At 42.6% G+C, this 18,972-nt stretch overlaps 2 protein-coding genes across 3 annotated transcripts; both read right to left on the reverse strand.

Annotated features, from left to right (window-relative positions):
- Positions 1-1,753: 1,753 nt before the first annotated feature.
- Positions 1,754-13,076, reverse strand: LOC117896654 (tachykinin-like peptides receptor 86C). The gene is given in 9 exon segments (XM_034805101.1): positions 1,754-1,963; positions 1,965-2,053; positions 2,114-2,232; positions 2,296-2,643; positions 2,699-2,779; positions 4,190-4,324; positions 4,397-4,610; positions 4,802-4,947; positions 12,895-13,076. Coding segments are annotated over 9 exon segments (1,524 nt in total).
- Positions 13,077-16,611: 3,535 nt separating this feature from the next.
- LOC117896687 (synaptic vesicle glycoprotein 2A) lies at positions 16,612-18,700 on the reverse strand. Of its 2 annotated transcripts, XM_034805138.1 has the most exons (8): positions 18,294-18,685; positions 18,050-18,228; positions 17,809-17,990; positions 17,394-17,750; positions 17,202-17,316; positions 16,987-17,146; positions 16,792-16,919; positions 16,612-16,725 (listed from the first exon to the last, which is right to left on the reverse strand). In XM_034805138.1, the coding sequence occupies exons 1-8, from the start codon at positions 18,683-18,685 to the stop codon at positions 16,670-16,672; spliced, it is 1,569 nt and encodes a 522-aa protein (XP_034661029.1). In that variant the 3' UTR covers positions 16,612-16,669. The 2 variants fall into 2 exon arrangements, 1 of the variants encoding a protein (XP_034661029.1); XR_004649041.1 differs by lacking the exons at positions 16,612-16,725; positions 16,792-16,919 and having other exon boundaries at positions 17,014-17,146; positions 17,390-17,750; positions 18,294-18,700.
- Between the last annotated feature and the right edge of the window lie 272 nt (positions 18,701-18,972).

Below are 18,972 nucleotides of genomic sequence, written 5' to 3' on the forward strand. Positions count from 1 at the left end.
TGTCAAGTTATTACAACAAGCCATTTGCCGCATTAACGAGCGACTTTTCCCTACCCGTTAGAAAAAAAAGATTGCATCTTTTTCTTTGATTTCTCTGCTGATTTTCATGTAAATGACCCTAACCTTGAACTTTATCTGATATTCAATTAGATATGTGAATGAATGAGTGTTTTTTTGTGTGTTTAAAATTTCAATTACATTTGGTAATCGCTGGCCATTATGCGTGGGTCTTCGTCCTCCATTGAAGCTAAAATGTGTTTGATTTTGGCGTTTGAATGGAGGAGGCGAAAATCCATCAGTAAATGTGGGAGTCAAAGGGATATGAATTGAAGGGCATCTCTGAAAGGATTTGTAGAAATCTTTTGCTGGAATTTGCATTGGAAAGAACCTTTCAACTCACCAACCACTCTCTCTCACTCTGTTTGGCTCTGAGTAATAACCAAATATACTTACTTCCGGCTCAAACCACTCGTGCATGGCCAGCGGACACGGAGCTTTGCATGAATAATATGAACATAATGCAATTCCTAATGAAATTGGGCTGTAAAATGACTATTTATTTAGGCAAATGAATACCTGCCGAATATTAATTTTCATTTGGAAGTGGAAATCATGGAAATGGACTTCAATCAATAAAGTGCAAGGGTATCTATGTTGCTCTCAGGTGTGTACAAGTCTCGTGTTTTGTGAACAAATTTCCGGCAACCAATTATAAACATTAAGCCGAAAGAGCAACTCAACTGATTTTGTTCAATTATGCAATTTTCACAGACAAACAAATGAAAATATAGGTAGACAGATTGCATGCCTACCTGTGGCCAGTTTATTTTATTCACATGAATTACACGTATTTGTTGGCACTTACAAAAAAATATTCAACACAATTTATTTACACAATAACATGAGAATAACTTGTGTACAAATAAAGGCCAGAAAATACTGGAAATAAATGAAAATCGATCAATTGTAAATCAGATAAAGTTTAATCTTTGAAATGTTTGATTATATCGGTCTTTAATTGATTTAAGAGCACGATTATACACACCAATACAGATATATACACAAAGTTTTATTTATCAATTATCAGATTTACATACATATATACACAAAATTTGGCTTAGCCTAAAATGTTTACAACAATTAAAATCTTACAGCTCTTCGATGGTAATGATGTCGATGGTCGACAACAGAGCCCTGCATGAGTCCACTCAGCCACACAGCTACACTCCCACCCAAAGTCAGAAAAGCACGAGAGCTTGCAAAGCAAGTCTGAAATCGCTACCTGCGAGAAATCTGCTTGTGTGTGTGCGTGCACATGTATAGTATGCAGCTAGCAAGAGCTGCCGTCCACCTCCACGAAAGTTGAAGCGCAAGTGTTGTTGCTCTGCTCAAAGGCGAAAAGCACAAACGATGCAAAATTGTTTTTGCATTTTACATTGGTTTCTGCTTCGCTTTATTGTACATTTATTTATCTTTGGCTCTCTCGTTCTCGCTACCAGCAAGCGAATGATCGATGTAAGTGCAGAGTACCCAGTGACACGGGGAGCATATTCGACTGTTCGTTCATGCAGAGCTCTAGTATACAGTACTTTATACAAATGGAATTTTCTCGTTTTGCTTTTCGTTGACAACCCGAAATTCTAGTTTCACTAAAGGGTATTTTTGGGTTCTAAGGAATATTTCTATGTACACTTAGAGCGAAACCAATTCATACTCTCTGTGGGGGCTTGGACATGGGCATGTGACAACAACATCAGAGCTGCTTGGGGCCGCTGCTTTCCACTGGATTATTGTCCTCGTCACAGGAGATGTACTTGATTTTCACGCGCTGCCGCTCACCCAAGCTATTGTTGATGGATAGACAGAGGTTAGAACTATTATCATCCGCTGGCTTTTCCATAATGCACTCCACGGCCGTACGGTTGATGCTGCTCTTCATGGACAGCGGCTGACGGCTGTCCCTGTCCCTGTCCCCTGGAGGATGTGGTGGTCGGCGGTGGGTGTTGGATCTGTGTCTCCATTGTACTGCGCTTCCACTGGCTCTTGTTTTCGGCTAGAGAATGGAATAAAATGCTAAGCAGATGAAGCATTTATGGGATAAGCACTTTTGTACCTCTTGTATGACGATGGGAGCTATTTTTGTTGGTCAGTCGACTCTTGGGCGAGTCGAAACGATGGCGGGTGAAGCTCACGCAGCAGCAGCAAATGATGCGTTGAAAGTACATGCGGAATCTGCAAAGCAATTACCCATAAATATCCTTTTCTTAACAAGTTTCTACTCCCCACGAAACGTACCTCTTGTTCATCCAATAATATATGATGGGATTCACCATGGCATTGGACATTGCCAGCCAATAGAAGCCCAAATACATGTGCTGCACATACTTTGTGGATGCCACTTGGTTATTGTGATACGCATAGATGAAGAACATGTGGTAGGGCAGCCAGCAGATGGCAAATATCGAGACAATCGCTATGAACATGCGCACCACTTTCCTCTTGGATTTCATGGACTCCATTTGCCGATCCGTGTTCTCGCCAATCGAACGACTGCCCCACAGCACTCGACCCATTAATGAGTAACAGATGAGCATCACAATCATGGGTATGCCATATGTCAGCACCAATATAATCAGATTATAGCTAAAGAAATGTTTTACAGAGGAGTTCTCAATTGCGCAATGTGTGGAATACTCACGTATAGTCCGTCATTGAGGTGGGATAACGTCCATCCGGCCACATCATGAAGCAAACAGTTCGTGATTTTCCATTATAGTAGCTGTGAAAATGGTTCAATGTTCATCTCAATCAATAATTAATTATACGAGACACAAAAGGCCGTAAAGTTTCACGCTTACACAGCACATAAAATAATAATAAAAATGGAATGGGTAATGGGGCTTGAAAGTGTCATCAAATTGAAAACCTAATTTGCCAAATTATAAAACATTTGATGCCCCTAAAAGGGCTGGCCGACGGGCGCTGCTGTCTGTCTGCCTTTCTGTGTGTTTCCCTCACCCTTAAGGGCTATTTTCGAGACCATTAACAACATGCCAGACAGGTAATAATTTGACCAAACTCTCAACCATTCAACCCCATCGTGGATCCCTCCTGAGTATCTGTCAGTGGCAACAAGCACCCAGTTCCTGCTCCAGCTCCAGCTTACTCTCTCAATTGATTTAAATGGAAATTTCCTGTACCCCAAGCGTTGAAACCAGGACTCTGCGGTCATCCAGTTAGCATCCGGATTGAGAGCATAGGAGGAGCAGCTGTTGACTGGGGAGCAGCATTGGAGTTGATTTGTGGCACTCAAATATTTGCTTCGTACTCATGGGGGAAATGGATGCTCGACACTCGATAACAAGAATGAATGCATTGATTGCTTAAACTTTATCTCTGTGGTTTTTACTTGGGGGAATGGTTTTTAGCTTCTTTTTTTTACAGAAAAACTACAGGGAACTCCTTTATTTTGTAGACAAATTTATTTGTATTTATTTCCTAGAACATGGTAGGTATATTTCATCTATTCCCCATACCCACCGTCACCTCTGAAGCTTCCTCAAAATTTGTTATCCAATTTTGTGTGTGCCCTTCACACACACAAAATCTCCTTCGCAGGAGTGTATCTTCTTGTCAGAATTTGGCATCGTTTGACTCTCGTTCGAGAGTGCCTCCACCTATGGCCTTCCTTGCCCCATAACCATATCGCATTTTGATATATGAACTTGCCATCTTTATTATGTCTGAAGTCTGTTACCCAGGGAGACCTTTTATCCTGCAGTCTAAATAAAAAATACTTCAATTCTATTAAACAGGACACCCGCCGAAAGTTGCGCCCACGAAATTTGCGTAAAATTCAAATGAAGCTACATAGAAGGTGATTTAGATGGATGTTAATGCTTATGGCCGCAACGAAGCAAAACGATGGAGATGGAGTGAAGGTGTGTAAACATTTCTGGCTACTGGAATCGATAGAGCAGTAGCAGCAACAGCAGCAGGAGGCAAGTAGCTCCACTCCTACCTCCCAAATGCTAAGCTCCATGGCTTACAAAAGTTGTTTATGCTTTAGGCACATGGAAAAAACAGAAACAGGAATACCTTCAGCTCCCCAATGAGGCTTAGAGGATGAGAACGAGAACTGAGAATGCTGATGCTGCCTGGTGGCAATTACCTCTGCCACGACACTTACTGCTTCGTCATGATGCTGGAGTAGAGAAGGCAGGGAGCCGATAGCACGCAGCTGAGTGCCCAGATCATCACCAGTATGAAACGTACCTTCCGACGGGATGTGCGACGCTTCAGCGGATGCACAATGGCAATGTACCTGCAGGAGCAGAAGTAACCGGAAGCAGGAAGTGCCAAAGCGCATAAGATTGGAGCAAAGAAAGGGACTTACCTGTCAAAGCTGATGGCCACGAGCGTGAATACCGACGTGGAGACCGTCACGTTGGCCACGAAATTATTGATGGTGCAATAAATCGAGCCAAAAGGCCAATCGGAGTTTACCATGAATATGAAATTGAAGACACAGTTCAGCGAGGACATGAGCAGGTCGGCGATACTAAGGTTCAGCAGGAAGTAATTTGTGACCGTTCGCATGCTGCGATGTCCTGCGGAGAGACAAGAAAAAAAAGTTCCAGATGTTCCAGATATTAAGAAGTGGAATGGGCGACGACCAACCAATCGATGGTGCCCATTGCGGCGTATACGTGATTTTAGTGTTTTCACCTTTTTCTCTTTTTTTTCTCTTCTTTACTAAGTGCTTTAAAGCCGCTTTTGGCCCAGCAGCTGTCTGGCTTACCTGTTACAATCCAAAGAACAATTCCATTGCCAGCTATGGCCACAAACATCATCAGGCCAAAAACGATGGCCCAAATCGTTTTCTGCTCCCATGGCAACTCGTACGGACGCGTCGGCGATGGGAACAGGCACTCGGTGAGAAAGTCTCTGCAACAGAAAACAGCAAAATCATCAGTCAAAATAACTACAAATATAATGTAGATACACTCTGTAGGGCACTGTCTTTCGGGGGGCTTAAAGTATCAATTTTTCACAGTTGAAATCTGTGGGGAAACTGGGGAACTTTTGGGCGGCAGCAAACAACATTTCTGGGTGGGGAAATTCAATCACAAAATGCCTGCAACTTTTCGATTGAGAGCAATAACAATAGAAAATCAATGAAGCACAAATCGGGAAAAGGAAAACTCTGTGGCCATTGCCACAAAAGAAAAATGTCCGTAGCGAAACAGTTTGAAGGCGCTGTAGCACGAGGGCATCGTCCAGACTCCATAAGAAATTGTGTTGTAATTTCATTGGACTGGCATCCGTTAAGGAAGGGCAGCGGAAATGAGCAGCAGCAATCGAATGGATGCGACAGGGCAGCACAGGACACGCAGTCAAAGCGGCAGCAAAGGACTGCAATCAAGACGAGTGGAGACGATGCTCGAAACGGCACTGATTAGCATATAAGAGATTATGCTAATCACAACTGCTAGCACTGGCAGCAGCATGAATGTTGACTAATTAATTTCCAGGGAAGCGCCTTTTGTCCCTCCCCTTTGATAACCACTGAACACCGTTGGTGATGTCCGAAAGCCCCTCCATTAATTAGTGGCACGTTGTTTGATGATTGCCAGGCGACTTATCGCTTTTGTCTCTGTGTCTCTCTCTCTATGTGGCACATGTGGCAGAGATGCAGCAGCAGCAGCCGAAATTCAATAACCGAATTTTCAATTTCAATTGCCACTTTTGTTCGCACATTTCTCATTTCTGAAGTCTAGAGAGCTGCCTGCCCCCAAATGGCCGTATGTAGCTAGGCCATAATTAATTGGCAGCTAATTCTGTGGTGGCTGCAATTGAATAAGACCGGCCAAAAACCTCACACAATGGGAAGCCCAGTACAAAAAAATTGATTTATTTGCGAGAGGTTTTGGCATTGCAGAGTTTTCCCATTTAATTGCTGGCACACACATATGGTTCGGGTTACAGATCAATGAACTTGACTTGAAAATACAAACGACTAAACGAATATTCCCATGAATTTATAGCTACAAAATTTAGGTATGTTTTTTCTATGAATATTCAAGGGAGTTTAAAGGGTATAAAGGCCAATGAAATGTGGGTGTGGAAAGCGATAATAAAAGCGTAATGTTGCTATAAATATTACTGTGAATAATTATAGAAATCTAGCAACCAAAACACTTAAGCAAAACACTCTCTCTGACATATTTATTATTTCGCTTTAATACATTTATTAAACACACTTCATCATATGGCTCATCCATCCACAGCTCATTAAAGGCGTTCCCAAAAGTTCAGTGACTTTTCTGGGAAGTTTCTGAGTGCTCCCTAGGCGCACAAATGTGGTAAGACTGCCAGCTAGAGAGAGTTTTGTATTACCAGTGTAGCTGTTCTTGAGTGTGCATTTCATTAGATACTTTCAGTCTGGCCCAAAACATTTGATTGAGTTTTCGCTGTAATTTGTTTGTTTCTGGACTCGTGATACGAGTACTTGTGTGTATATCACATTACATTCTTGTTAGAATCAAGGATTGATTTCACATTTAATTAGATATTTAGCAGACAGCACAAGCCAAACACACACAAAATTAGTGTAGCAGCCGGGAGTGTGGCAACAATGGGCCACAATCAGAGCTGCATGGTTGGGCAAATGAATTTCATAGCTAGAAATAATGCTGATAAATATTCAGAACATTTTTTGAAGTTTTTTTTTTTGCATATGATAATTATGTATCTTATTGTTGCAATATTGATTCGTGCTTTGCGAATAATAATTAGCTTGAGTGCAGCGGAAAATGCATAACTAAATCAAATTGCACTCATTTGCATAAATATTTTTGCGAGCATTTTCGTCCACACACATCCGTTTGACCTGCGTTTTTTTGTTGCTTGTTTGTTGAAAAAGTTTACCTTTTTCGGGGCACAAAAACTTTTCGCTTTTCCGCATGCCTTTTTCTATTATGATAATTGCCGATGTCTGAGGCAAAAGAAAAAACTTCCTTGCTGATTTATAGCTGCCTGGCAGTGGAGATGACACGGATACCCAAAATATGATAGGGGTCTCAAGGGGATCCAAGAGTGGCCAAGGTCTTGCTTCAGGCCGCATGCAAAATTCACTCAAATTTAAGTTGATTAAAGTAATTTATTTAAGACCTCTCTAACGGCAGACCCCTCGGCTTTGCGGATAATTGAGTTTGATGGCATTATAAATCCGTGCTAAACTCCCGTTTGTTCCTGTAATAATAATAACCATCTACGAGCGAGCGAATGAACGAACAAACGGAAGTGTGGACCCCATCAGCAGTCAACTAATTACATCCGTCTGGCCCGCACGCAGAAGGACCTGCCTGAGTCCTGCCAGTGTCCCGCCACAACCACGACTAATGACAGTGGGGAGCAACAGTGTTTTCCCCGAATGGAATTTTTGGCAGCAATAAAATTGGCATCGGTACAATCAGCAGCGTATTTTGCAGGGCATATGCAAATTTTTGTTGCCCCAAAAATTCCAATAAAATTTTGCTGCAAACATGTCTGTTGGCAGTGAAACGGAAATGGTTTTCTTTCACCGAAATTCAGCAGAATATCTGCAGCTTTGATTTGCGATTTGCTAAAAGAATGAAAGAAAGAAAAATTCTATTGAACCTTTTTTTACTTTTTATTTTGCAGATAAATTTCAAAGCTGCTATTTTTGGGGCACATTTCAATGCGCATTTTTCTGCTTTTCACATTTAAATCAGCTCTCAAAATAGACATACTCATTATATTTATACATAAAATTATTTTTACATGCCTATAAAGCCAATTATGTGGATTAAAATTAACCATCAATCAGTGGGCAATTATTTTAATGTTGGCATTTAGCATAATTGAAGCTATTCAATTGAATTTTTAATATTGAATGTTACAGAGCTACATTCTGAATGGTTTATTTATGTTTTTGTATTTATAAATCATCAGCTAATGGCAGTGTGGTTAATCGATATTTGTAAGGACCTTAAATGACAGCTTAAAGATCAGAAAGTTCGGCCTTTATGGGCTATTTGTGTTGTACATTTTTAAGGCATTATCGACCAAATTTCGACATATCCTAAATTCTTACCTAAAAATCGCTGTGCGTTGCCTTGCCTAATTGTGACATCAAAAACGTTTCCTTTATCGTTTCAAATCGAATTAAAAGTGAATCAATTCATTCAAGTTTTAGGGGGTTTGCTTGTAAAAGAAATTATCATCAATTAGGAAGGGGGGTCCTGCAGCATAGGCAATTTCCTGTCGACTCGAATAAATTGCTGGCAAGTCAATTAAAGGGTTTTACCCCAGTACTCGAAAGTGTAATTCGTTGCCATTAGCTTGGCTAATAGCTGTTGTTGTCGTGCCTCATGTGAGTGACACACAAACGGTTGCAGGGTGGTAGGTGCTGCCATATGTTCTCAGTACCTCATTTCGTGCTGGCAAAAATTGTACACAATTTTCTGGTGACGCTCTGCATTACTCCCATCTCGCTGATTATTTTTCACTGCATATTTTATGCATCGTGGCGGAAACCAGGGAAAATGCCGACCAAATTGGCGGTCTCCCAGCTGCCTGGCTTTTTGACTTTCGAGCTGCTGCACAAGGTAAGAGCCAGGCAGGCAGGCAAGAGATGGGCAGTGGGAGGTGGGCATGGGAAGTGGGCTTGGAAAGTCGGTTTTCTACCTACTTTTGAGTGTATCACGCAGGTGGAAAAGTTGCTGCCCGACTGTGTTTATAGTTCGTCGAGTAAGTCGCTAACTTCTGGTGCTGTCTGCCGCTGCCTCTGCCGCTGCTTTTGCCAAAGTTTAACAAGTTATGGCAGCCACTGGCTGCGTCACGTACTTTAAGCTTGAGGATCCCCTTCCTGGGGGCTATAAACTTGTGCTGGGCGAGAGAGAGTCTTTTGAGGGTAATCAATGGAAATATAAATTGCCTTTTTGCATAACAAGAATTTGTTTTCCTGTTTTCTGGTATCAAGGCAATGGCTTCAAGAGAAAGCTTCTTTCTCTCTTTAATGTTTATCGATGCTTTATGCTTTCACACATTATCCTCTATCATCATTTAGTCCATACTCATAGTCATGCATCATTTCATTCATCGTTTTACTCATTCATGCAACTACTACTCGTAATCATCATTCTCGCATTTACATCGCATTCCCATGGCAGCCATAAAATACAGCGAGGAGGAGCAGTAGGAGGACACTCTCACAAATGGAACTCATTTCCCCTTTAAAGATTTATTAATACAACACACTTGTATCTGCCCCTCTCTCTCTCTGCACTTGACCCTGGCATCCATCGAATGGTAACTGAAATGTTCCATGTTGTTTGCGCCTCCATCGAGTGGCCATTAAATTTTCATACTGCCGATTCGAATGTCTGTTTCATTTGCATTCGTGTGTTCGTTCCTCCCACCGTTGCAGCTCTTCATTGTGCATCTCCTTCTGCCTCCTCATTTGAGTTCTGCACTTCATTGAGTCCTGCTTTACCTTCCCTTCATTGCTGCCGACCCCTTCATTGGGGACTTGTCTTCATGTTTCGCGGTGAAAAAGTTAATTGAAAAATTTGTCATATGCAAATTGCTAAACTGAAACATTGCCACTGCCAATTTTCCAAAAAAAAACAGGACAGAGCGTACATTATTATAGACCAAATCCATGACATTATATCCCCACTTCAGTGGCAGCCTCAACCTCGAGTCATATGGATGAAGCAAACTCATCCGCGTCATCCTTCTGACTCTGCTGTCCAGAGAGCCTAATCCAAACAATTTCTTTCGATGCAAGAGTTGAAACACTTCCCCCATGGGGCATTTTGCCTTCTGTCAGGCATTGGAGTCAGTGCAGGTCAAAGCATAAAGAGCAAATAAAGCAAATAAGGATCGGCCATAGCCTGCAGTTTTCAGTGAAATTTATAGCTAAACGATTGCCAAAGACTACTTTAATATTTGAACTATAAATCTATAGCTCCTTGTACATCCTTTGAGTGCATTCCCTAGTCGTTGTGCCGCAGCCACTCTTATTTTTATGTGTGCCATCCATTCTGATTGGATTTGAGCCTTGCCATAAAAATGCCAAAGCCCCACCGCTCGCCCACACAGCAGCAACAGTGGGAAGAAAGAAAGTAGGAGGAATGGAAGACAACTCAGGATGTGGACTAATGTCCTGTGTCCTTTGTTTCTTCGCTATCATTGGCTGCGCATCGGAATCAATAAGCGTATGAAATGACATAAACATCAAATTTAAAAAGGGGCTCAGAACCTCTTCTTTAAATTGACTTTGTAATAAACTTGGTCATGCCATCGAGTGCTGTGGCTGCTGTTGCTGGCATGCCATATAGCGTAGACGCATTGTGGATAAGGCCATCATTGGGTATACGCCTCATGAGCTTGCCCATGGAACCCAGCGCTGACAGCCACTCACGAAGAGAGAGACTCAAGGAAAAGTGTGTAAGTGTGTGTGTAGCTGCTGCTGCTGTCAAGCTGTTCTTTCCATACATAATCCATGGGCCGTGTCCAAGACGCTTGGCACTGATTGAAGCAACTTCAAGTCATGGCGAATGGGGCATGCGGCATGCGGCACATAATGAGCTTAACCGAAAGACAAGCGCCCAGGCCCAGCAATTCACCTGCTGCTCGAACTGCCTGAATAAACAAATGTCCTTTTACTATAAGTCCTCACTCCCCTTCACTTTCCCAATCCTCGAGGCTTTTCGAACAACAATTTCCAATGATATTTTCTGTTTCTGTCAAACTTCTTTTTCGGGTGTGGGAAGGCTTTGCATTTGTCGGAATTTAATTATTCGTGAGACTCTCCCTGGCACGGTTTTTCTTCTTTCCTTTTTTTGTTGTCACCTTTTCAGAGGATGTGGGCGCTTAGGTGGGAGTAAAACAATTAGTGGAATTTGCCCCTAAAGCCCCAACAGCTTATTGGTGGTCCTTTTGCTGTTACTCGATTGAAACAGAATAATTATAGTGCCTAAAAATAGCTGAGAATTCAGTGAAGAATGGCAGAGAGGCTTAAGGTTTGAAGAGCAGTAGAGGAAGAGCCTTTAAGGATGCAAACTATCAAATATGTGTGGCCCAAAGAGGTCAAACGCATTCCAGAGAAAAGTTTTGTCAGTGAAATCGAGAGAAAAGTGACGATAGATAGACGAATAATAGTTTACATAATTGTTGAATATATTTCAATGGAAACATGATCCAAAAAGGGCTTTATTTAGGCCAAAGCCTAAAGACTCTTCTAATTGGCAGCCTTTGCGTGCCCAGGCATCTTTTCATGGAAATGGATAGTGAAAAAGGAGCACAAATCACAATTGAAGTGCCAACAAAGCTGATGTTAGTGAAGGGAAAACGGTTGCTAATTGCAAGGCCTTTGAAATCGAAACCCATAACCAGATGTCTGTCTATCTGTGCCAGCAAATGAAGAACTCAAAACTAAAAAGGGAAAATGTTGATTGGTCGAGTTGCAGAAAAGCTGCAAAAATTCAACAATGGATGCGACTCGTACTCCCACTCGTAACTGCAGTCGGGAATTTCTTATGTCGAAAAAGTTCAACGTTTAAAACTCACGTTCTGCTAATTGCAATCATTGACTGTCGAGTGCAATGCACACCCTTCATTGGGAACGGAAAAACAACATTTCATTTCCTCTTTATGGGGAAAACAGTTGAATTTTCATTCGCCAAGGATGCTCTTCTTGCTCCTGCCAGAAAATGAACTGCCAGCGATGGTGGGTCGACATTCGAATGTGATTGAAAAACAAATTAAGAACCTAATTAACCAGGCTCAAAAAATGCAACAACAAAGATCCCTGCCATACGGATCAAATTGATTTAAATGGAAAGTGGAATGTCTTAAAGGAGAGCCCCATTTATTTTATCCCCTGGCAACTCTTAAGTTATTTTACAGACAACTCATTAATTTAACTTTTTGCAGCTTATTCTCGTTAGCTGGGAACTATTTATGGTTTGAAAGCGGTTTAAGTTCTTGGTCAGCCCAAAATAATTACGACGATTAAAATATATTTTCCATGGCAGGTTCAACATCCTGCCATCCTGCCATTTGTCTGCCTTCGTAGAACCTGCGCTGCTGTTCGATTTCGAAGGCATTCAGAACATAATTTATGGTTCAGCAATTCACATTTGAATGCGGTTGGAAAAGCCACCTTAATGAGTGGCAAATGTGGGATTATTTGAGCAGCACGTGGCAGCAGTCTCTTTGGCAAGTTAACACAAGTGGAAAATATCAATTATAATTGCAATTTCATTTGCTTCAAGTTGAGTCATAAGTGTCTCTGGGAAAGGCTCAAGTATTTTGATGTATTTTTGGTAATAAGATTACGACAGAAATTGTGTGAATTTACAGCTTAATAAATAAGGTTTTTAAGGGGCTGGCGGCTGGTGCTTTTTGCCACATAAAAAAAACTATTAGAACTCCAACCTAAACAAACCCCTTAATTCAAACTCCAAGTACACTATAATCTAGTGCAAAAAGCTCTCTAGCTTTAGCTGCCTTTTAGGTGTGTTCTTTATTCTGCTAAGCTGATAGAACACGTTCCGTTGGTAACGTAAATCCAGCAAAAGGTGTCATAATGAGAGCCAAACACTGCCACACACAGTCCCCCAGTGTCTGTCTCCCAGTTTCCCAGTCGTCTCTCAGTCTATCACGGGAAAAACTTTATTCAATTTGCGGCGTTTGCCTCAAATTATCACCACCCCTGCCGCGCATTTAACTCTTTCGCTTCATTTTGCATAACTTCGTTTGCGCGGCTCGTTATACTGAGACGCGTTGCAAGGCTTCGTTTGCCAGCAGGGAGGAATACCGGAGATAATGAAAAGACTTGCGAACTTTCGCCACACTCACTTTGCCTCGTCGATGCTCTCGAGATTGTCTCGATTCTCGATGAACCCTGCCAGCAGGCTGACCACCTCTGTGCGATTGTAGCTATTCAGTTGCGTTGTATTCACGATGCTGTTCAGCTCAAAGCGACGCACCGCTAGAATGGTGCAGTTCACCAGCAGCTCCGTATCCACAATTTCTGACATCTTTGGGGGATTTAACCACAAGGACTGCGACTGTAACTGTCTCTGTTGCGCAAGGACTCTCCTTGGTCTCACGTGTGTGAATGGAAATGCGTCTGCTGATCCCCTGGCCAACTTATTGCACACTTAATGCCATAGAAACCTTTTGGTGGCCTGAAGACATGGCACATTGCACCTTAATTACTGTTGCAGTGGCGCCACAAGTTGACCTTTCAGGCGCTGCTGCTTCTTTCTCTCGCTCTCTCTTTGTGTCCTTACTCTGTGGATCCTCTTTTGTGGGAGGTCTTTCAATGGATTCTTAACTGTTGCCCGTTGCACGCGGCAGCCGTACTGTTCCTCATCAGTGGCTTGGGGGCGGCGCTTAATTTGAGGGGCGTTGCACGATGCACAGCCACAGCGACGCCATTGCGTCGTGGGAAATGATATTCAATTAGGAGATTACGTATACGCTCTACACATTGACTTTTAAGTGTGCCAGAAAATATTTTGCACTGAATTAATGTTAAATTTTAAAACATTTTTCAGTAGGGAACTATATTTAGTTTTTATAACAAATTTCACTAATCCCATTTCTGCTTAAAACACTTTTTAAATACACAGAAAATATTTCTTAACGCAAATTTATTTTTATGCCGAATTTTCATTGATATTTCTTTACTATTTCACATTTAAGTTGATTTAAATTTATGCATTGATTTCAGCTTTATTTAATACGTAGTTAAACACACATCACATTCAATCTGTTTATTAATTAATTAACATTTATTCATTTTTATTGTTGTATTTCTTTTAGCTTTTTCCTGGGAAACCACTTGAATTCATAAGCCATCATATTAACATCAATTATATTTGGTTAATGCCAGCGTTTTTTAATCCAAATTTCTATCACTTTCATTTCATTAAAAGTCCATTTATTTTTCAATGTTTATCTTGCACATTAAATCTTTTTTTTGCTGTAAGTTTTCAACACTTTTTCCTCGTTTTTTAATGTTGTTTTTGCATCACTTTTTGCTGATTAAAATCTGTTGTTTGCATTTGCTATTTTCACCCTCATCTTTTTTTGGGCTATTATTTATTCGAACTGCAATCTTTTGTGTGATTTACTGCACTTTTTATGCGCCCCTTTGCCAATTTGTTGGCCTTTTTTATGGCCAACAGCCGCGCGTATTGGCGCTTATTGTGCGTTCACACACACAGACACACACTGCGAGGCATAAACCGTTAGAGCTTCGCACGTTAGCTTTAAAATGGCGTCGCTTGTTTACAGTTTAATGTTTGGTGCGCGCGTTCTTCTGCAAGTGCCGCTGCCAACTGGCAGGCATGAAAATATATGTCTGTGCCACACTGCCACAGTTAGTGGCAAGACCACGCACTTAAAAGCCGCGCAACATGCAACCTGTTGATGCAACATTACTCCTTTGGCAACATGTTGCTGTACGTTTTATGGCAACATAACAGAACGACTTGTTTGCTCTACTTGGCATGACCCGAGGAACCTACTTAGATGGTCCATTCATGGAGTAAAAAATGGAATATCCGAATGCTAAGCATTAAATATTTTTAATATATTACAGGACGCTCTCTCTGTCTCCTACCTGCTGGTACTTAACATTCCTGGCTGCTCCTTCAATTCCAGATCTATGGCTGACTTCTGCCGCTGCTTCAGCTATAAACATAAATAAATCATGGAATCCAGCATCAAGGGTTAGCTACCTCGATTATCCTTTCGCTGTAACTTCTTTTACTTTACTGTTACTTGTTACGCTTACGCTTTTGTCGCTTTTTTGTGGGTTGCCTCGAAATAAATTTGAAGCGCTGTGGTGCTTTGATGAATGACCTGTAAATGAGTGCCAGAGGACACGAGACACACGCGAACAATGCCCACTTCAAGGTCTGCGAATGTGAAGGATATCAATGGTGTATGCTCTATGTGTGTTGGTGTGTGTGGTTATTGTACCTTGAGCTAGGTGTTAGCCAAGAGAGGGGTATATTGGTGTTAGAGACAAGTAAGCTTAGTTAATCATGAATTTGGTAATGAATATTTTATTGATTCATGTGCTTCAGCAAGTGCTCTTGATACTTACACCACGCAAACCCTATTATTTTTTCCACCCATTAAATCATTGTGCAGCCCACAAAATTCACAGAAATACAGGGTAGCCCCTAGCAGCATCCCATCCTTTACAGCCCCCTTAGAATTTTGTTTGTTGTATTTTGTTTGTTTGCTAATGTCTGCAAATGTTGTACGTCTGACTCTCTCCCTCTACCTACATTCCCCGCTCCCCCCTGTAACCCATACAGCGTAATATGTGCGTGAATTTTTGCACTTTTGTGTGATTATGACTGGACATTGGGTGGGTGGTTGTTGGGTGTCATTGTAACCTACCCGAGGGTCTTCACAGAGCGTTAGATACACATGTAACTGGGAGTACCATGTTGATCCAGAACCCCCACACACCCACACACACGCACGTATTACATACATATATGCATTGCCATGTTTAGGTTTTTTTTTTACGATTCAGTTTCGTTTAGTTTATGACTCTCTAGCCCCGCCCCCCTTTCAGCGAGCTAGTACTACGCCCATTACGCCCTAAACATATTTGTGCACATTTGTTGTTGTGGTGAGGGTCAGGGTGGGGGATTTTCAGTGGTTTTTATACGGCATATTCACGGCGATTTATGCATGTTTATTATGATAAATTTATGCGCATTTGCTGTTGCTTCTGGGGCGGTTTTTATAGAGTGGCGGCAGCGGCACCACCCCAAATAGAAAGAAAGCCCTAAAAATCCAGCGAATTGTGCACAAAAATGGTTTTGGTAAAAGATTTATGCATTAAGCAGACTTTTAGTCAAATTTTATGTCGAGTGGTCGACCTTAAAGATACATATGTCTGCTTGGGGGTGTGGATAAAACTATGAATAGAAAAGAGAGTCCACAGACAGGAAATAGAAAACAGGAGAAAGTGTAGAGCACACCCCCAGGGGCAACATGTGTCAATTATCGCAGCTTGACTTTGTTTTAACTTTGTTTTGACAGCATGAGAAATGGGGTTTGCCACCGCCAAAGACATACCCAGAGGGGCGTAAGAGTTGTGTAGCCCAAAAAAACAGCAAATGGGAGGAGTATCAAATGACAGGTGGAATGTGGAAAGAAGCGCGGAAAAGCCAATCCTTAGAGAAATATTCGCATTCAAAAAGGAAACCTTTTTGCCATGCAATGAGGCGCGTATTTTCTTAGCATTGTGCAAATTAATTGATGACCTCAAAAGAATAATTAACCAGACACAAAGAAACACACAAACACATACACACACATGGGGAGAGTTTGTTTTTCTTTACAGACAGCAGCTAAAATTAATCAAAGCCACTTTCAGTGGCTGTCTGCGTGTGATTAAAGTGTAATTAAGTTGAATTAACCGCATGCCAGGATAGACCAGAGACCACAGGCCAGCGACCAGCATCGATAGCGTTGATTAATACACATTTCGCATACCCCCTGCACTGACTCAAACTTTGACCTTTAGTTAAGACAAAGTTAGAGTAAAATTCCTCATTTATTAACAGCAAAACCAGAAGTTTTCTCTGCGTGAGCCTCAGGCCAGCGGTTGCTGCACATCGACCTTCAGAAAGACCGAAAATATAAACGCAACTGTTGAATGTTCAATGGGGAGGATATTAGATCTATAGAAACGGAATATTAAAGACTAAAACTCACTGCTCATGAGTGCAACCAGCCAGAGGAATGGGGCGTGGCAGCTGATTTGCATGAAAACCGGCAACAGGATATTGCCAGCCACCGAACCGAGTCGCCCAAAGGTCATAATCAGCATGAGAACCATTGTTCTGTGGGGTTCAGAAGGGCAAATATCATTTACAGCTAAAACATCGCTCAGTACGGAGCTATACACACCTCATTAGTGTGGGAAACATGACCACAGACATGCTGATAATCGTTGTGGCACATACACCCATCATTGTGACATACACCGAGGCAATTATCATTGTGACCAGCGCGGATTTGGCAAAGTATAAGCCACCAGCCAGGAAGACGCACACAAAGAGGAATACTTCTGCAAGCAACAGGAACTTAGCGATGGCTCACAGGAAACTTTGTTCATAACTCACTCAATATATGATTGGCCACCAGGGGTATGCGCATCAGCGGAAAGATCATCAGAAATCCAAAAACACCCACGGCTGCCACAATGATGTTATCCTTGTAGATGCCCGGATCCATGTGCTAGTCATGCGGGGGGAATTGAAGGATTTATATTTAAAGGCCGGGCCGCCTGGATGGCAAAGCGATGTCCTACCTACTAGGTCGCACTCCTGCCGCATCGATTCCGAGTCCATGCTGCGCACCTGCGAGTTGTGGTCTAGGACGTTGCACATGCTCGTATCGTTGATGCCCTGCAGCTCGAATGTGTGCATGGTGGCAAAGATCTGTGGCAGCCACAGCCGCACCGAACTCACGCACATTATTTGGCAAAAGTGCAGGCAGTAGACTTGCAGCGAAATGCACAAATAAGGCTTGGAGAACATCGGTCTGAGTTGTCCCACGCCCTCCAGGAATTTGAGTTTGGCTTGAGTGAAGCGTTCCCAGCGCGAGGTGGGCTGTAGCGGGCGATCGGGGGCACTTGAGCGATCGGGCGTGGCATCGGTGAGATGTTTCACCTGTGGGTATAATGCTTTCAAAGGTACAATGCTTTCCGAAATCTTAGAGGATACTTACAGGATACGAATCGCGCGTCTTGCGCTTGTTTACGGCATATATTCGCTGTAGGGACTCCAGTGCCTTGTTGTACTGCCCCTGGGCCATCAGAAACTTGGGACTTTCGGGCAGAAAGATGTGCAGAAAGCCGCTTATTAAAATGGGCAACGCTGTGACCATCAAGAAGATTTGCCAGGTGTGAACTGCCAGAGAAACGAGGGAAGTTAGAGAAAGTTTTAGGCAGACTGCGACTTGAACCCACAATTCATTTTGCCCACGGAGAAAAGGATATGCACGGGCAGCAGTAGGTAGGCCAGAATCGGCACACAGGTGGCACCAGCGGAAACGCAGAGACCCACAAAGAGCATGACGTAGGGGCGATGCTTTTTTCCATGGAATTCCGCCAAATAGCTGACGACCACCGCAAATGGGCCGCAAATGCTGCAAAAGAGAAAACTCATTAGCGAGGCGAGTCTCAACTGGCACTCGATTAATGTTTAATGTACATTAGGCCATCCAAAAACTTAAACACCATCAGCTGTGTCGAGTCCTGGCAGAGGGCAGCGCACAGCACAAAGATGCCATCGATCCATCCGCCCCAAATGAGCACCACACGGCGGCCCATGGTGTCAGCTATGAAGCCCCAGGGTATGGCGCCCAGGATCATGCCGCCATAGGTCACGGCATTGAGCAGACCCTTGTCGAAGGGCGTCAACTGCAGATCGCATTCGGCGGTGGGCATCACATAGGACATGGCCGAGGCAGAGAACACCATGGCCATGAGGCAGGGCGCGGCGCAGCACATCATGAGGATATTGAAGAGCCCAAAGCCGCACTCCGCAATTGCCGTCTCAAAGTCAGCTGCTGCATCGTCAGAGTTCTTTTTGCTATCAGCCATCAAATATGAAAGAAATATCCGACAAATATTCGTTCTATGTAAATGTGAGATTTCTGTGTGTGTAAATTTTGATAACTAATGGAAGGGAGGTGTGAGAGAAATCACTCGAGCTCCCGTGAAAGTTCAACTGCTTCTAGACGACTCAATGGAGCATGCAATCTAATAAACCGCTGCCACTTAGGGAGCACCGGAGTCGGATTAGTCAATTCAGGCATCACTAATTTCCATTTCCACTTGATGTTTATCCAGTGGTAGAGCTCAGGAACTTCTGAGACACACACACACCT

The sequence above is a fragment of the Drosophila subobscura genome, chromosome O (genome assembly GCF_008121235.1).
Source record: "Drosophila subobscura isolate 14011-0131.10 chromosome O, UCBerk_Dsub_1.0, whole genome shotgun sequence".
In the NCBI taxonomy this organism is placed as follows: domain Eukaryota; kingdom Metazoa; phylum Arthropoda; class Insecta; order Diptera; family Drosophilidae; genus Drosophila; species Drosophila subobscura.